Source organism: Ammodytes marinus, assembly GCF_949987685.1.
Source record: "Ammodytes marinus genome assembly, chromosome: 7".
NCBI classification, from domain to species: Eukaryota; Metazoa; Chordata; class Actinopteri; order Uranoscopiformes; family Ammodytidae; genus Ammodytes; species Ammodytes marinus.
In genome coordinates, this window is record NC_137211.1 from 8,960,627 (window position 1) to 8,979,942 (window position 19,316).

General features: G+C 41.2%; 1 protein-coding gene across 3 annotated transcripts in view; it reads right to left on the bottom strand.

Moving 5' to 3' along the window:
- Positions 1–19,316, bottom strand: part of LOC307253387 (TOX high mobility group box family member 2-like) — a 72,193-nt gene that overhangs the window by 42,511 nt on the left and 10,366 nt on the right. Inside the window, exon 2 of one of the 3 annotated variants that reach the window (XM_080031410.1) lies at positions 503–595. The exons of the other annotated variants lie outside the window; for them this stretch is intronic. Coding sequence (XP_079887536.1) covers positions 503–595 — 93 coding nt within the window. The remainder of the gene's footprint in view (positions 1–502; positions 596–19,316) is intronic. 3 annotated transcript variants of the gene reach the window in all.

Sequence of the window (19,316 nt, forward strand, 5' to 3'; positions counted from 1 at the left end):
CAGATGAACTCTATTGATGTCAAACATGCTTTCAGATTCTGACTTTGTTTGTATGGATGCCCAAACATTGTGACCCAGCTATGACAACCACAGAGGCTAGTTTGCAGATTTGCATGTTTTCACACATATTTTTCTGCAATTACCGTAAGAAACAGAACCCCTGATAGCATCAGTAAATTCCAGTAAGTGTGGCTGTTTTTGAATGCAAATGCATGCAATTATTTGTGTTGTGTAGTCGAGAAAATGAAATGTGTTTGTTCTAATGTGTTGTATACATGTATGTATATAGCTTGGACAGTATGTGTGTTTTCTTTTTAAGCACATATGCCTCCCCATGAAGACCAATTTTCCCCCAAAGCTCTAGATAGCCTCATTTTTGGAGCATCCAAAGTCCCACTGGGCCCAAGTCGCTACCTTGAGGTACACCTTTCTACATCAATTGGGTAGCACAATCAGGAGAGATCCCATGAAAAAAATGTAAGGCTTGGCTACTGTATCTCACCACAGAAGTGGGCAGTCTTTTCCTAGCTGGATTGATGCCTGGGTGGTGGGCAGTGTGGAGCCTAACCCCTCGTTCACCCACACTGTACCGGGCCTGTGGTTAGAGAGAGACAGCAGGGAGGGAAAGAGAAGAGACAGAGGAGACAAAAGTAGGGGAAGAAACAGAAATGGTGGGGCTTTAGTTTGCGAGATACAAGCAGGGTATTTGTAAAGGCACATGTTAAGGACCACCCCATCCCTCCCTACCTCCCTCCCTCCCTCCTTCTCCCTTTCTCCGGTCGCTCTGCTCTTCCACTCATGCCCAGCACACGCGTTCAGGGGGCGGAGTAATGACATGAGCCTTACAAAGTGACTCTAGGCAGCGCCAGGCTATAGGGAAAGAATGGGGGTTAATGAGCTGACATCCCCTCCACCTTGGGCACGCCTCTTCCCCATGCCAACCTCCCTACTCCCTTACATACACTGACAAGCGTATACACAAACTCCCCTACAACCTACAAGACAGTGGGGGCTGAACACTGGCACTGAGCCAAGCATCTGGAGACTAAAGGAGTATCATGGAGCAACCAGTGGATATACACTGTTTCCACGTACATTCAATACAGCAGCTCATAGCAAACAATGCGTTGGAGTGAGAGCAATCAACCTACATTATAAATATGATCTGTAATATGAATATGACATACATCACATAGTTAAATTCAGCCACAGTAATGGTATGGGGCATAAAAAGTTGAAGCATGGCACCATGTTGTTACGTTAATCAAAAGGGTTCATCATCCTCTGTACTTTAGGATATCTAATATGTTCGCCCTCATCAGGTTTAGAGGTTTTGGAGAAGTAGTACTTTTGTACAAATAGACTTACAGACAGCCAGGTAGAAGGAACAACTAACTTTTTCACCCCTAGAGTCACACTACAAGAATGGCAACAAAAAAAAAACTATCAAACCGCAAGTGTGAGCATCTTACCAAACACTGAACAATTATACACAAACGTTGACCTGCTAAGAACAAACAGCTCTTGTGCCAAGACCACAGACCACGGGCTAAACATGTCACGCTATTATGGCATACACTGCTGTGAACGGCCGATGAGACCTTCAGTTGCTCCCCCGTTTCTTGGTTGTCACGTGGTGGTGCGGTGTGGGTGTACAAGATCATCGATGCTAAATAAAAAAACCCAGTGGCCTTTAAGTTTCATCACCGGAAAACCAACATGTAAAGGTGACAACTTTTAACAGATAAGAATTGAAGCATGCACAGACATAAATGAAGAGACAGAAGAAACAGTGGGGTTTGGTTGAAAGCTTTACGATAAAGACAGATTAGTTGAATGCATGAGCCGATCGAGGGTTAATTAAACAAATGCAGGTGATCTCAACAATGACAGGAGTCTAGAACAGTTGACATGCAAATAAAACATCCCAAGACTCCACGAGTTGCATCTATGTATAACATATGTCCTTGCTATGACTAGCTCCATACTGGCCTGCTGCATGTCTAGCTGACAGCTCCACATCAGCCACACCCCTTTTTCAGAGACAAGACGCTACCATCCAAACTACAAGCGTTCAAAGCTAGGGGAGAGATATACTGTATATGTTTTCCTAAAAATAAAATGTTATTGTAAGGTATCCTACTGAAATAGATGATGTTCCTTAATAACCACGGTGAAAAATGGAAAAAGTATGAGGGTAAAATAACACAAGATAAAAGAACCTCACCAAAAGCAAAAATAGAACTGATAATGGTGCAGGGAAACACTTTTGCGGAGCTTCAAAATAATGGAAGATGGATGGTAAGCCATTAGCGTCCAATGTGAATATTTCTAGTGAGTAATTTGTGGAAGGCTTGTGCATTTTTTATATTCTTAAACTGAAAAGCCCTAAGAACACAAACTCCATAAAATAATAACAGGCATTTTACCTTAGCACTATCCGAGCCTCTCAATTATTTACCACTAATGAATTGCCTCCGGCAATATTCTTCCTAAGTACAATATCAACCATCCCAGAGAGGCTGAATCAGCTCACTCAAATACTTAAATACATTTACCCAATTATGCTCACTGTCCCTAATATGAAAGACACTAAGATGAACAAGCTTTCTCCTCCCTACTGTTTCATATGCTGTGATTTAGGCTTGATATTTTAAGAAAATCCTCAAATGCACAACAACTTAATAATGATTACAATGTAATAGAAAAAGCAATAACAAGGTTCTTGATTTTTTTTGTGGTCGAAGGATACAATAAAAACATGTTTTCTGTAATTGTGGTGTCTAGCTTCTGTAATATAACACTACTGCAGGCCAGTTGTAAAGGATCTACCAGGCTTTGCATTTTGAATATTTTGTTGTTTTCCAAGTGGCTGATGAGCCTTCAGAGGCCTGACAAAGCCCAAGCGCAGAATGTGGGGCATCATACCATCAGCTCCTCAGCAAGGTAACCAACAGGTAGGGAATGGATGGAAATAAGCAGGACGTTTGGGGTATGGTTCCAAGTAAAACAAACAAACACACAATCAGTGGTTTAAATTGTGAAAAAGGAAGCAGTCAAACACAAACAGTGTGAGTGCAACCCCTCTTCTCTGCTAAGTGCAGGAAAATATAGAATGACAACCTTAAGTATATAAACCCATCATCCAAGTGAAGGTAAATAGATTCAACCATCTGTTAGCATCGTCTATAGGGGAAAACTTCATACTGGGGAAAAAGTGTGCATGAGTGCTTGAGTGTACTACCTAATCCATTGCTTAGAATGGTAATATTCTACCCCTTCTGAGTGCGAAAACTCATTACGAGACAAAGTCTTGTTCTATGTATGTTTTAACTAGTTAACAAAGCACAGGCAAAAATACATAGTTTAGATATAGATAGTTTACACCAGAAACAAACAAAGACATCACATGTGACATTCATTTCACCAAAAGGCATGTGAAATATCATACAGTATGTCACATGTAAAAAGAAAAAGAAAAGCTAAACAAGTGTTTACTCTTTTCCATGAGGTAGTTAGTTGTTCCCATATTTATTCTTCAGATGTATTATGAACTATTGATACGCTATAAGCATGTTGGCACAAATCCTACATGTAATACAAGTGCTGTAGTCCTTCTTTTATTTATTTATTTTACATACATATTGGTTGACCACGTGCAAGAGTTTAAACATTTGCATATATAGGGGAGAACGGGGGAATCTGAGGCATCGGGTAATGTGAGCCACCCCCTGTATCTAGGCAACGGAAAACATTTGCGGTCATGTGAGATATATGTTTTCAAGCCCCTCTCATTTCCCCATGGCCCTGAAAGAGAGGACCTCATGGTGATGTGGTAAGCTTGTTTTTTTCACCAAAATATGTATTTTGCATGTAAAAGTAAATTTTCCTTGCTGTCAACTTAATCAACTGTTGTGCCAAAGCAAATGTATTCACGTCGAAAAACTTCTATCATACGTGTTGATGAACTACCAACATATAAAAACCATGTGATGATATTAGCTAAAGATTAGCCTGAAATGCTAAGAGAGGTAGTTTTTTCTCAAATTGTGGTGGTGGGGGAAAGTGAGCCAAATGCTGTGGGGGAAAGTGAGCCACTGTCTCAATTTCCCCCACCATGAGGCACAAGTTAAGTTTAGTCTTAAACATATTTCAATGTAATATTACATGACATGTGTTTTATTTTAATGTCACACACATTGTAGAAAAGCCATCATGCCAAGGAAATACACCAGGAAGACGACCTGGGGCAACCACACGGAAAGAGCACCTTCTCATCTTTCCCTGTAACCTTCAGGGCTGGAATGTAGAGTAGGCCTAGTTGTAGAGTATGACAGGCTGATGTTATAATCCAGTTGGGTCTTCTCCTGTGTTCTGAGTCCCATGCTGTTCTCGCTGGTTCTGATTTTCCTATGCTTTGACCCCCAGACACAAGCTGGCTCTAAGGGTCCTGTGTTCTGACACCCAGACTGTGTTCTAATCTAACTGGTTCAATCTTTCATTTGAATCTTATTAAAACCTTTTGAATTATAATATGTTGTATTTGATTTTGTTCAGAGTTACTTTCAAGTGTTTAGAACATTTGCTTTGCTTAATTGACCAAACCCCATAATTGTTTTACTAGTCCGACATTAGTTCTGGAATGTGTGGCTTGCTTTCAGGATTCTTACTGTTACAATATGTGTTGTTATGGTAGTTTCAGAGTGGAAAAAGTAAGTGGATCAGTTTACCCCACAGCTGGGGTAAAGTGAGCCACATGACAACTTTTTTTAAAACAATCATATTTTCACTGCCCTTTGTCTTGAAAAAATTCTGCGAATGCCCATTTCTAGGAAACATCCTGAATTAATGGGAAATGTGTAAATTTGAGTGATAAATCATTCTAGCTCGCTTAGAGGGGAGCAAATGTAAAAAGTGGATCAGATTACCCCGTTCTCCCCTATATATTTTATGTCTGCAATCCACGTCAAGTAACAAACTGAGCACCCGGCTCTATTATTATGATGGACATTGACATTATCACCATTCAATCGGAAAAAATTCCCAACCATGATCCTTCCACTGCGTAACAGAGCAGTTGAGGCCTGACAAGCTTTAGTCAATCCCATGCTATCCGGATGTAATCATCAGTCTTTGGCTGTAACTACACCAGAGAGAAATTTAAGTGCAAAGGATCCCGTTCCTAGACAGCTGGTAGTTGTAAATTCCTATCAGTAAGGGGGGGAGAGAGTTTGAAAGAAAACATATACTATTTTCATTTCAACTGCTTTAGGGATTAAGGCTCGGGGCTCTGGAATAAAAAAAATGCATTAAAATAATCCACCATTTGCATGTTTTATCTCACAAAGGAGGCTCACATCGACACACATACAGACCAACCCCCACTCTCTCCCTCCCTCCCTCCCTCCCTCCCTCCCTCCCTCTCTTCTTCTCCTCCTTCCCCTCCCCCATTCTGGGTGAGCACGCACACAGACACACGCTCATACGCAAGTCACACATATACACACTGTCATCATTAAAAATACACACACACACACACACACACACACACACACACACACAGGCACATGCACACACACACAGACACACGCACACACACACACACACACACACACACATTGAGATCAACCTGCTGCCATCTGCTCTACGCGCTCTGTACAATCCTCGCAGAATACATTATTCACTACAATACATCACATCACATTCCCTCAATGTCATTGCCTTGTGCTGGAGAAGAGTGAGAGAGAGAGAGAGAAAGAGAGAGAGAGAAGAGCAAAACAGCTATTGTACTCTGAAGAGAGAGAGAGAGAGAGAGAGAGACTAAAACCAAACTTTCAGTTACAGCCACCAGTTAAGATTAAAAATAACAAGGAGGAGGTTAGCGTATGAAAGAAAAGGAAGGATAAGTGTGGCTCACAAAGTGAGAAAAAAAGAGACAGAGACATCTGCCAGTATTCTGTGTAACCGTTAAGGGTTTTTTTTTCATTTCTGAAGTGTTTTAAATGTGTCTACAATAAGGAAAGTGTTTAATTTTCTTTATTTTGTTGTTGTTGGTATTGTTGTAACTGTGAACAAGCCAGTGAAAAGATGAAAGCCAACAGTACTTTCCAACTTCCCTAACCTGCCTGGGGCACTCCGCCACGCTACTTGTTCCCACAGAAAAAAATGCTTGTCGTTAAAAATAGGTCACAAATATAAAGTTAAATGTATTTATTTTCTTTCTTTTTTTAAAGGCTGCTCAGCTATAGAACCAAAGGACTTTGTTTGAAATGGATGGCTCATGGTGAAAAACCCACAGAGAATTATATGGAGTATTTTAGCATCTTTGAGCTCATTGTGTTGGTTTTACGGCCTACAACTTTACTACTGTTTTGGTTAACTGAAACCTCTCACCCCCTAAAGAAATGCTGTGATAAACCTTCTGTGGACTACCTGACCAGTACCAAATAACAGACGGAGGGAGTTAGCGATTAGCAAGTGAACATAGTTGTGCATTTACCAGCGAAAGAAGCCATGTTTTCCTTTGGAGTTATTGGAGGGCAACACAGAGCTAAAAGGAGAGCCAACGTTCAGCATACATTTGCCAGGTGCAAAGAAACACAACTGCAAATGAATGTTAATGCAGCTCTCTGCCTGATGAATTTGTAAATAGGCAACTGTTTGCAAGAATTGTAATCAGGTTTACCATTTACCAAGAGCATTTCTGCATACTTTCAGCTGCATATTGACAAATATTTGGTGTGTTGCTTAGTAATGACACTAGCTGGCACTAAGATGGTGTTGCTTTGTTTTACAATAATGGTGTGATATGGCACAGAAATAACAAGCCATATCAGGCCTCGGCCACAGGCAATACTTATTAGGCAGATCAATTTATTGTTGTTGTTGGTCTTTTCAAGGGGATTTGTTGAAAATAAGAAAAATATAAAAAAAACTCCAGCTTCATACTTCCAGTGTTATTGTATGGTTTATCACAACTTGTGTAATGCATCATGGTATGTATTTATTTATTTACATTTCCTGTTTATGTCTATGTTTATGTTCCACCAAATGTTAGTTATTTAAATGAGAGAAATACAGTACATTAAAATAAGAATGGATTTCTACTTGCCTGTTTACATGTTTAACTCCTTCCCTGTTTTTTCTTATTTTCAAATCATGAACATGTGTGTGTCGTGTGTGTGTGTGTGTGTGTGTGTGTGTGTGTGTGTGTGTGTGTGTGTGTGTGTGTGTGCGTGTGTGTGTGTGTGTGTGTATCACCATTGTGCGGCTGTGGCAGAGCAGAGGGAGGGAACAGCTGGCGGGGCCCACACTTGACTACATATTGACCTGTTTTGCATTCACCTGTTATTCAGCCGAACCTAATGTTTCCACTTGGCTCTGCTGCAGCTGAGCTGCAATTAACCTCGCTGTGAGAGCAAGGCGAACAAGTCTTAAATATTTTGTCAAAGCAGTTTGTCGAACTTTGCTAACAGTCCTTCTACCTGATCTTGTCAAATGATTTGTTTTTTACTTAAATTTTCACATTTTGAAAGAAAGAATAAAGTTTTGCCCAAAGGAGGACTTCCAAACCATCTCACAGTAAATTACCTGGAAATATACTTGCCACCATCAGCACACTATTTCTTACACTTTTAAGGTGAGCTCCTGGCTGCACACAATTAGCTTTTGAAAATGTAATTTGCCTGTCTCAGCACACCATTTGAATGGGAGAAAGCATTGCTGCGTCATATGATTCCCTTCTCTCCACTCCACTCCTCTTTGCCTCTCGTTTTTTCCCACCCTCCATCACCCCTCCCCTCCTCTTTTCGCAGATGCTCTCTGGGCTCTTGTCTGTGTTTGGGCTGCGACTGCGAGGGGTCACCGCCTGCCTTGTTCTCACACGTGGAGCACTGAGCCTGTGTGTGTTTGTTTGTGTGTGTGAAAGAGACAGAGGCAGCACACACCCATCTATGGAATATTATATGAATGAGTGTGTGTGTGTGTTTCTGTGTGCGAAAATGACAACAACCAAAAAAAGAGAGGTTTTTAAGTGTGTGAATTCATCCAAATGTCTGTGCAGTTGAGCCCAAGTGCCTTTCCTACTGTTGTGTGTGTGTGTGTGTGTTCAAAGTGTTTGAGTGTGTGTGTGTGTGTGTGTGTGTGTGTGTGTGTGTGTGTGCCTTGCTAGCTCAGTGCCAGGTCTCTCTAATGAGTCTGTCAGGCGCTGTTAGCGACGGCGTGCTCCCCTGGCTCAGCGCACTCCTACAGACACACTGTGATTAGCCGGGCCAACGGCACGCCACCGGGCCAGATTAAACACTCACCACACCGCCAGGGAACGCGTGCACACACACACACACACACACACACACACACACACACACACACACACACACACACACACACACACACACACACACACACTCAGCATGGCACACATTAGAGCAAGCATTACACTCTCCAGCGCAAGCACCACATGCACACAGTTGTACTCAGACACACACAGCTTCATCATCATTGTGCCTATTAGCCTGCTCTGATATAGTAACACGTACTTGCCCTCCGGAGCCAGGTGTCCATGCCCCTGGAATTGCAAATGAACGTGAGATATAAACATAATACAAGCCCGCTATGATGGCTCAGGCAACAAAAAGAAAAGAAAGAAGAAGAAGCTAATATTTCATTAATATCTCCGCCTTTATTGAATTCCTGTCTGCCGCTAATCTTGAACATCACTCAGAATTAAGGGCGGCCCTTCTGGCTCCAACAGCTTTTAACATCTTCATTAAAGCGACATGATTCACTAATTACAGGTAATTAGCCTTTAATGAGCGGCCCAGATGAATGAGCAGATATGCAGAGGAGGGCCAGGCCCGAGGAGACGTCGTTTTTCATTCCTCAAGGGCCAAGAGCGGAATAAGACTGGGTGTTACTGCTTGACCGTTAGCAGCTATGGTGGTCTGGGTAGAAAAAGGCTGGCAAGACCTTCACTTACACATCTTTCAGACAAAAGCCTGGTGTCTGATACAGAATGCTGTGTTTGGGTTATTTCACTATTTTAACTTCATACGGAGCTGTCTCAGTTCCCACAAAACCAGAGTCAGTTTACTTCTGTACACTATACACTGCAGCCCGCCATACCAGTTTTCTTAAACTTTTTGGTTTGTAACCCCTTCTAATAAAGCAGCATTTTATTTGGCCATATGAATAGTGAGCATTTCTCAAATTGGTTAAGTTGCAAACATTTTAGTGCCAACAAGAGTTAAAGGATAGGTTCACCATTTTTCAAGTATGTCAGTTGGCCATATGAATATTGAAACTGGTTTTGTTTGCACTAATTATCCCACTTGTTATTCCTAACCGTCTTGCATATTTTCTTAAATTTTTCCTCCCGGGTTGTTTTCCTTATCCGGTTTAAGGACAGGGGGTGTCGTATGCAGTGCAGATTGTAAAGCCCCCTGAGGCATATTGCTATTTGTGATCCTGGGTTATAATGTAAACATGGACTTGAATTGACTTGACTAAAAGCTCCCCTTCTGAGCGTTAATCTGTAGCCAACATGAGGTTCAGCACTCTGAGTTAGTCAAATAAATTGGTTATCTTCCATCCTTTTTAAGTAGAAAACTCGGACAGTGTTTCCCCCCTTTGGACGGCAGTGGGAGGACAGTGACAAAAAGGAACTCATAGTGGCTTCAGATAAACCTTTGAATATATTCTTGCATAGAGCAACAACTGTGAATTTGCCATTTGGTTTCAGTCTTCATATGGGCAACAGACTGCTGTTTAAGGAAAAAAGTGTCGATCTATCCTTTATCTCAAGAATTGTAGTAAAGTCAGAGGTCTATAGAGGAGCCTAGTGTTTGACACAAGAAGTACCACCCGTTAAACACTGTTAAGAAGTGAGATTTGTAACACATTTAAGGTGGAAATGGGTTTAAGTGGGCAGCTTTTCTTACTGTGAAGGTGTAGGAGGTGCAGACTGTAAACTTGTGTTAATTGTATTCATTATTCAGTTGTCTTTCTCTCTCTCTTTCTCTCTCTCTCTCTCTGAGAGAAAAATGAGACTGATCCAACAACTTGCCAACATTAAAGAGTGACATTTCTTCTCATGGGCCTGCAATAGAAAGTCCCTACAAGAAGACACCCATGCACCAATTTTCCTCCTCGTTCTGATTCTTCTCCTCTCCCTCGCGTGCTGTCACTCGTGCCATGTGGCCTATTTTTACCACTCCGAGTGGCATCTCAGGGTTTTCCTTGTCACCACCAAGTTTCCTGTCATTGGTTTGTGCAGGTATACGGTTGAACCGGTAAAGTCACTGAAAAGGCCCTGACACATTGTCTGTCTGTCTGTCTAACTGCCTCTCTCTCAGATGTGGTTACATATCCTTGTCTACATAGCCAATGTAGTGTACTGTAGGCCTTTAAACCTATACACTTCATGAATTAAACCCCAGTTAATTTCCTCTTTACACGGATACATTCACATACACATAAGCTGAAACACTGGCCTAAAGTACTGGAAATATTTTAGTTGGGGTTCATTTTATTTCAGTTTGTTTAGCCTTTAATCCATGCCCCTGGGATTAGGACATTTACAGAATGCAGAAATAACTCGTTGTTTACAATACACTAATCCAATCACCGTGCTACAGTTCATTCATTTCTGCCCTGACAGTGACCCCCCCGCCCACTCCTCCGACCATTACCCTTCTCCTCAAAAGCATATTTATCATGATGCAATATGCCCCGACACAACACTACGTCTTTTCTCCCGCTGAAATTTGCAGAATGTGATATACTGTACCATGTGGCACAATGGAGTGATTGTGTTTTGTCCCTGGGGCAAAATTAAAAGCTGGAAGAGGAGAAATATCAGTGCAGGATGTACGTATGCCTTTCAGCCTTATAAATAAGAGTGAGGCAAGCTGAAGGAGATAGAAATGAGCGATTTGATTTTCGAGGATGTAAAAGTGTTGCCTGACCTCCATTAAGGCGGGCTTTGGTGGCTTTCTAAGCTTTCTTAATGTCAAGCCGTATCATATTTTTCTTGCAGCCCTTTACTACAATATACTTTTATAACCTTCCTCTCTGCAGGGCAACATGGTATATTAGGGCCTATAGATTTCAAACCATCCAAAATCACTACCAGATGTGTGTGAGTGAGTAAAATTCTTTTTTATGAAAGACAAATACACATTTGAAGCTAAAATGATAAACAATGAAATGCCAACAGACTGCATGAAGTTAACTGTCCTTCTTTGTACTGCACCTCTCCTCTGGCGTGACGCACAGTGCCTCTTTTGTTCTGCCACTCATTGCTTATGTTACTGTAGAGCACTAATGCACACAGATCGATAGCATACTTTCCATTTCAACACATTGAGCTGATGTACGGACACGCAGTTGGAATTGATCCTGTCCTGTCAACACAAACTTTTAGGTCTATATGTCTTTCTCCTTGCTGCAAAACAAATGCTCTTTAAATAAAAAGCTTTCTTCACAGCGTGTTCACTATCTCAAAGCCTGACGTTGACATCTATTACACATTGAATGGCCGCGTTGCTGATGGCGATGTAAGGCATGGTGGGTGGGAAAACGGCGCAACAGTGAGGCATAGACACCAACCCATCAAGATCGAGACCGCACATCTGGCCCATTCACATGAATCACATTTTAAAACGTTTTGTCATGTCGAAAATTGCCTTCTCGAGCACATTGCAGCCCTTTTATGTTTGTGAGGAAAAACATACTGGCTCAAATAAAACTATTCTGAGGAAGCTTTAAAGTCCTAAGAGCCATAAAACATGTTAATACAACTATAAAATGATCGGTCTGAAATGTATAGAAATACATTTGAAAAAACAAAACAAACAACGCATGTCGCCTGTCGGTCTAGAACAAACAAACCTAGCAAAATCAATTTCCTCCCCCCACAGGATGTCCACCGCATGCTTGCAGGTCTTTTTTTACGGCCACGGCTGAAGGGTGCAAAAACATCAAGCATGTTTCAAGTGAGCAAAACTATCAATCTGCACTTTTTAACAAGCTCGCAGCACAAGGTGCGCCCAGTCTGAATAAAGTCTAAAAAACCTTTACTTGCATAAAGGTTGAAAACAGGAACTGGCTGCTCTCATGTTTGAACTTTACAAAAAAATCTATATCAACTGGTACAATTGAATATAGCACACATCAAAAGACAATTGTTTTTTTGCTTTTATTTTCATGTAAAAAGTGATACACCTTGCTGGAGTTGGAAACAATGTCGATACATGCCTTTTACATTCATAACTTGCCGCAGGCTACACAGCATGTCATAACACCTAAGACAATTAGATCTATCTTTTAAGACTTCTGATCCTTCCTCCGCAGTGCTGTTTAGGTATGACAAATAACACCAAGAAGAATCAGAATATTCCCCCCACAGCTATACATCATATAGTGGTCCTCTACAATGATGTATTGTAGGAGGAAACTCTTTAAATTGTGTGAAGTTCTCAGCCCACACAATACAGCAGGTGCTTCTGAGGCCAAGATAAAATGTTTTCAGTGATAACAATAAAAAAAGCTCTTCTTTGGTTCGCTGAACAGAACCATCAGCTTCTGAGAGGCAGAGATGGAGAGAGAAAACAGAGAGAGAGAGGGAGAGCACTAATCTCATTACCTTCTCTTCCTGGCACCAGATAATATTCATCTCTCTGGCAACTGGCAGCAGGGTGACGAGTGGAGGGGGGGGGGGGATCATTTTAATCGCGCATCCCACCATTTCATTTTCCATGTAATTAAATCAGTTAAATGTTATAAAAACATGTAAACTCCGTCAATGACTTTGAGCCATTTGCATTTTTAATCAGACCAGATTAATTCTAATAAGCGGGCTGGGCTAAGGCGATGACAGAGCGGGCCTATTGTGTGTCTGTCACACTCATTTAATTCTGTCATTATGTCCCATATCCTATTATGATAATTGGCTTTTTATTCTCAATCAACAAGCAGCCAAGGCTATTAAGTAATAATCTCCTCACTAGTGCACTTTTAACCTTAATCGTGTTAAAAGTTTGCCACCTTCAAAAAACAACAGCGGGCTGATAAAAGAAAGGGAAAATGCAAAACGAGTGCAATGTGCTGGCTTATCAAACCTAGCTACTTGCTCCAAATGAAAAATGACTGTCAAGAAGCTGCATGCTGACAGTTGGCATAGGGTGTAAAGCAAACACATTAGATGGGAGGAAATGGGTATCACCATCTTGCCCCTGCAAGGTAACTAAGCAGAGAAGACAAATGTGTCTGATGTGTTCAGCCATTTCCTCTGCTCCCTCCCTGGGGAGTCACTCCAAAAAGTAATCTCTGAAGAAATTGGCCCTGCTGTTTAATTGAAAGACACTGCAGCAAACAAATAGGGGGAGTGCTGACAGATTACGGCCGGCGAGACGAACGGCACCTCAAATGACTATGACAACAAAAGGATGATATTGTTTGGGAAAATAGCAGAGGTAATCTTTACCCTGGACAGAGATACAAATATCAAGATTTGCCATTATGGTTCATTAGTTAGCGATTGCTTTAGGTTTACTACCTATTGAGTTGAACCTCTAAGAATAGATACAATCAAGTGACCTTAGGCTATGTATGTTACAACTGTAGTCTACCTTTAAAAACAATAATTTATCAACAAAGCCTGTATGACTTGGGAAGCTCAGCAGGCTGGTTTAATACCTTATGGGGCTTGATTGTCACCTGCTAAGCTCACAGCTAACCTGGAAAGTTTAATAAATAGGTAAATTACATTTATTCAGTTGCTTGTTAGCCTCTCATCTCTTCGTTGAACCTCAGTCATTAATATTACTACCAAATTGAGTGGTTATACAGTGGGTCCATCCAGTGAGGTTTCAAATGTACCAAACACCATTTCTGCCTCTGAGAAATGTTTGTACCAACACAAACTCAATTTTGCATATCTGTACTCGGACAGTATATCTGTTCTCAAAATGAATTCCATTGTCATGTAGAGTCACGGCTTGCCAAAGGAGGCAATAACATTTCCTATGTCCTGTACATGGTGTATGCTTCTTTGCACAGAACCATACACCAATTGCACCCCCAAACCAATGCCACAAAAGGGGAACAGTCAAATGCAATGTGTGGTGTTTTTATGCAAAAATGTAGAGCAGAGATTGCCAACTAGTCACATCATGCGGGACCTGTGGTTAGGGACATTTTCAGTCAGTCACAATACTGTCGCGGTTAAGTAATGTGGCATTTCTTTGAAATCTTCAAACAAAAAATTCTCGTTGAGCAATTGTAAAGTTAACAATCTTTAAAGTGTTAGCGATTATGATTCCCTTAATCTTATTCTAACATAATATAGTGGTTAACATCTTATTCAATAACATGATTTCAAGTCTTGCATTGTTGCCTTATTAAGGTTAACTTTAAAGAGGACCTATTATACTACTTTTCTGGTCTTAATTTCTTGTTTTACACTGCTATAGAGCAACCTGACACGAATCACATCACAAAAAACTATGTAGATTTTCGGGAAGCTCTTTCTCTTATTTTGGCGATCCAGCACGTCCTGTCAACACTTGAGTGTGTGTGCTTCGGCAATCTCCGCTCCCTCCGCCTGTGCATCGGCCATCTCCGCTACCCTCCCCCCTCCTGCAAACCCCACTCCGTTGTGATTGGTTACCTTCCTTCCGGAACACTTTCAGTGGCGGGAAGCGCGAGCATGGACCTATAAGGGCGCGAGGCAGACGCGAACAGGGAAGTGACAGCATTACCATACATGGAAACATCCGCGTGGTCACGTCACAAATTTTTATGCGACGTCACAAATTATGAAAGGGTAGACCGCTTTGAAGACGTGACTTCTCGACTGGCTAGAATAGTGTTTAGTGCTCTGCACAGACACCCCAGACGGTCAGCAGGGAATACGTCGAAATGCATGTAAGTCATTATTTGATAATTTAGTATGGTTAAGCATGACTATGAATCATCATAACAACGTTTATAGGTCATAAAAGTCAAAAAGCATCATAGGTCCTCTTTAACGTTTGTGAATGAATTAAAATATAATCACAAACATAAATTAAACTGTGAAATGATCATTTTTCAGCATTTTCTTCCCTTTTTGTCCAAGTATGGCTTGTTTTTTAAATACCGTGCTCCCTTAAACTCAAATATGAACGTCAGCATTTTTTCTATATTAACTATTCCTTATTAAAGTGAGGTATTTCCTCGCTGCTGTTGGCGGGAACCAAAGTTAACTAACAAGCTTGTCCTCACACATCATCCATTTAATAGATTTTTTTTATGTTTAACTGTGACATTTCCAGTTCTTTTGTCTGAGGCCAGTCTAATGATGGAAAAAAAATGTCATGCATTCAGCGGCTCAAAATGTTCAGTCAACAATGCCAGGAAAGCAGTGGGGGCGGTGGGGGTGCTTTGTTTCAACAGAAGCCACCCATAATGCAATTGGTTCTTTGGACCTTTAATGTTCGCAGTTTCTTACTGGCCGTTTCCCTCTCAACAAAATGCTTGTACAGTCCTCTCACTCATATTCTTAAGTCTAAAATTAGCCGTGGAGTGCAGCAAGCTTTCAGTGCTGATTCAGTTGGACAGGTACAGCTAGAATTTATTAATTTTCTCATACAGGAGAAAAGTGCTTTTCCTGGTTTCAGCCGTTATCACTGAACATTAATGTTCTTTCAAAAATAAACTTCTTCTTCTTCTTCTTTTCCCCCTTAACTAAAAGAGCTTTTTAAAGAGATTTTTCTCTTGAACGACAGACGCAAAAAGAAAGTCTGGCCTCTCAAACGGTCCAATAGCATGTGGTCTGATTTATCAAAGCCACAGTTTTCTCAACTCTCACGCGCCCATGTTATGAGTTTGTCAGATGTCTATCCTCGGTGCAAAGCCGTTTCACACTCCCACGAGCCATTTCACTTTTACTGTTCCAAAGACTAGATTTAATAAACCTTTTCATTTCACAGCCGGACCTTATGAAAGTGCCGTGTGGCCTCGCAATTTACATTTTACTCACTATTTATCTGTAAAGAGGACTTAATAAGTTTCCTCTTGAGTACACACAAGGTGAGTGTTACTATGGGGACGCAGAGTGCTCCTCTGTGCACCACCGCACCGAGGCCTGTTCCATTGTGGCAAGAGACAACAGCTGTCTTTACCTTTGGCAGACAAACAGGCTCATTAAGGGCGGCCATGTTTGTTTTTGTGCCCGATACCTAGCCCTAAGCAAACACTGTCGTATCTCCACTCCGCAGCCCTCGCAGTCTCAACATTTCCTTCCCTGTTGTGGGGGGAGGGGGGGCTGGCACATTGGGCCTTGCTCTGCGTTCTTTTCCCGCGAGCTCTGGCCCAAGCTGCCAATGGCCCTCAAAGAATGCGTGCTTAATTGAGAAATACTGTCGAGGTTGGAGCTGATGAAATGCTGAAATGCAGCTAGCACACTGCTGTGGTGCTTGAATATTGTCTACGTGTTTTATACATAATGTATGTCATTATGCTGCCTCATATCACTTCTTGTGGTATGTCACTAGAAAGCCTTCTTTGTTTGTGGCACTGTGGACGTGATAAAGGCATCATTATTTGGTCTGTTCACAGCTAACAGTAAAATCTGCAGTGAAAGGTTTCATTCGCATATTTTCTCCTCTCTCAGCACTGTCTGTGGCTTGAGTGACAAGGCAGGTTGAATTCATAACGCTTTGACAAAAATTCCATTTAAGAGGGAAAATGGCATTGAATGTCATTCCATTACTGCAGACGGCAAACACGGGAACACTTTAAACCAGAAGACATTCACATTAACTTATACAAAATAGCCCAAAGAGCATTTTTTGGCTTGCCTATAATTTATGTACAGTACTGGACTTTGTTCAGCCAGGACCTTTCAAGAGCAGTCTTCCAAAATGCACTGCCTTATTTGATTTCATCCCTTTTCACCATTTGTCAAGCCCAAAGTCACAATGCATTGTGAAATGAGTTCTTAATGTGGAGTAATGAGGCCGTCATGGCAAAGCAGTCTCTGCTTGTTTGAGTTTGACTCATGTCGTAGATTCAATTAAATCAGCTGAAGTCAAGCTGGCCCCAGGCCAGATCGGTAATGGGTGACCTCATTCAAACAATGCTCTGACATATTGAAACAATAAGAGGAAGGGCCTTGAGTCAGTTGCAAAAGCAAACTCCACTCAAAAGCGATAAGGTAGAAAAATTACAGTGAAGTCACCAAAGTGTTGGAAAGATTCATGCGTTCATGTGTCTTCTGGGCTGCTTGTATAGTTTATTTTAAATTTTTTCTGCCACACCTTAGTGTAACACCTCATAGCACAAGCTGACTGCAGTAACAAAACCACATATGTAATGGGCTGTAAAAACACTCTAAAAGTGACAAATACAAACAGGGCAAAAACATTATTTTACTATAGAGATAAACATCCCTATTGCCAATATACTAAACCACATATGCGTTGTGAACTCTGACCACCACTTCCTCTGGCTATAATAATTGAAAACAAATTTGCTCAAGCTTTAGAGATAACACTACTTTAACCGATTTCAAACACAGCTGGCTCATTTCTTCTTTTGGAGGTTTACTTGTCCTCAGAAGTCTAAACTGATTTATTTGGCTGTTGAAATGCCTGGAATCTAAATCATGACACAAACACTCCCAAGGCTATGTAAACAACCTTTCTAGTTCCAGTCTACAGCCACGCTTTCTGAGCAATAACTTGAGTGCCAAGGGTGAAAGCACTTCTCACTTTTGGAAAGATCTCCACTGTCACACAGTTATTCAAAAAGGGCGCTCATCAGTTTCTATTAAAGGGAGTATGTATCGCTAAAACACACGCTCCGGCTTCAGTGTCATTGAACAATCAATTAGGTTACTTATTTTAAGTTACATTTACCATTTATTATGTGTAAATGTACAGTTTAGAAACACCGAGACAGCCTGAGTGCTTTGTAGAATAAACAGAAACAGGGTGAAGGAATCAAAATGGAACATCTTGCTTTACTCACTCTTGTTTCTTTATTCACCGGCGCAATAGCAGTTACAGTAAACAGATAAAAGAGTGCGCACACAGACACACACAGACACACACACACACACACACACACACAGAGTAACTGCATCTCATTAGGCAGCATTCCCTCTGGCCCTTATTCCATTAGAAATTAAAACTCGGGACAATTAGTGGCAAAATGGTCTCAGCTCAAGGCTCCGAGATGACTTAATTACAAGCTCATCTGAAAACTGTGCGGCGGCTTTTTGCTGGAGCACAGACAGTGAATACCTGAGTATATGGGTCAGTCACAATAAAAGTTCAATACATAAGGAATAAACCGCTGATTTTACTGAATACTGAAAAAAAAACAATTCTTCAACAGTACAGCATTTTCTTTTTAAATAAACTGTATGCCATAAATTAATTGTTTAAGAAGCAACTTTAAGACATGTTAACCTCAGTGCTGCAATATATTTAAAAAAAAAATTAAAAACATACTACATAATGTGCGTGCCACCCCATGCTGGTCTGTGGTCCCTCCTGCCAAAGGACAGGATGGGAGAGGTTAAAGGTCAAATGTTGTTGACTTCAGACTTGTTTCCTTCTTTTGATGCTCTACTCTTCAGTATTGGTTTGTCACTTCCTACAAATGGAGGGGGTGAATACACCTGATAAAACTGATATTTGGGAAAATCTTCCAACTGGTTTACTGGTCAGGAGGATGGGACACTCTTTTGTAGTGCACCTCAAGAAGTCACTGAAGAAAAAAATACAGGTGTCGTTATTATACTAACATAACAATTAAGTAGTGTTATATCAACCTCGCAAACCTCAGGGAAATACTGAATCCTCACTGTGCTATGGTTCCATGGGCGGAGTGAGCACACATGAGGCAAGGTATTTTATCAAAATCGTGAAGGAACACCGATAACTAACTTATGTTTTATCTCCTTCATCTCTCAGATTATGACAAGGACACAAAGCACATTTTACGGAAATTGAACCAACTCCAGTTTACGTAACGAATGACCGTTCTGCCCTTCAAGCTAGAGAGAGAGAGAGAGAGAGAGAGAGAGAGAGAGAGAAAGAGAGAGAGAGAGGGAGAGAGAGAGAGCAGTTTGATCGCTCCATGTACTTGCTCATGTCACGTGACACCATGTCCCATTATATTGTGATGTTGTCATAGGACGAGAGGAAATGAAATGCCTTCAAGCTATATGGGAAGTGTTTGTGTGTGTGTGTGTGTGTGTGTGTGTGTGTGTGTGTGTGTGTGTGTGTGTGCGCGTGTATGTGTGGGTTTGTGGGTGTATGCCTGCA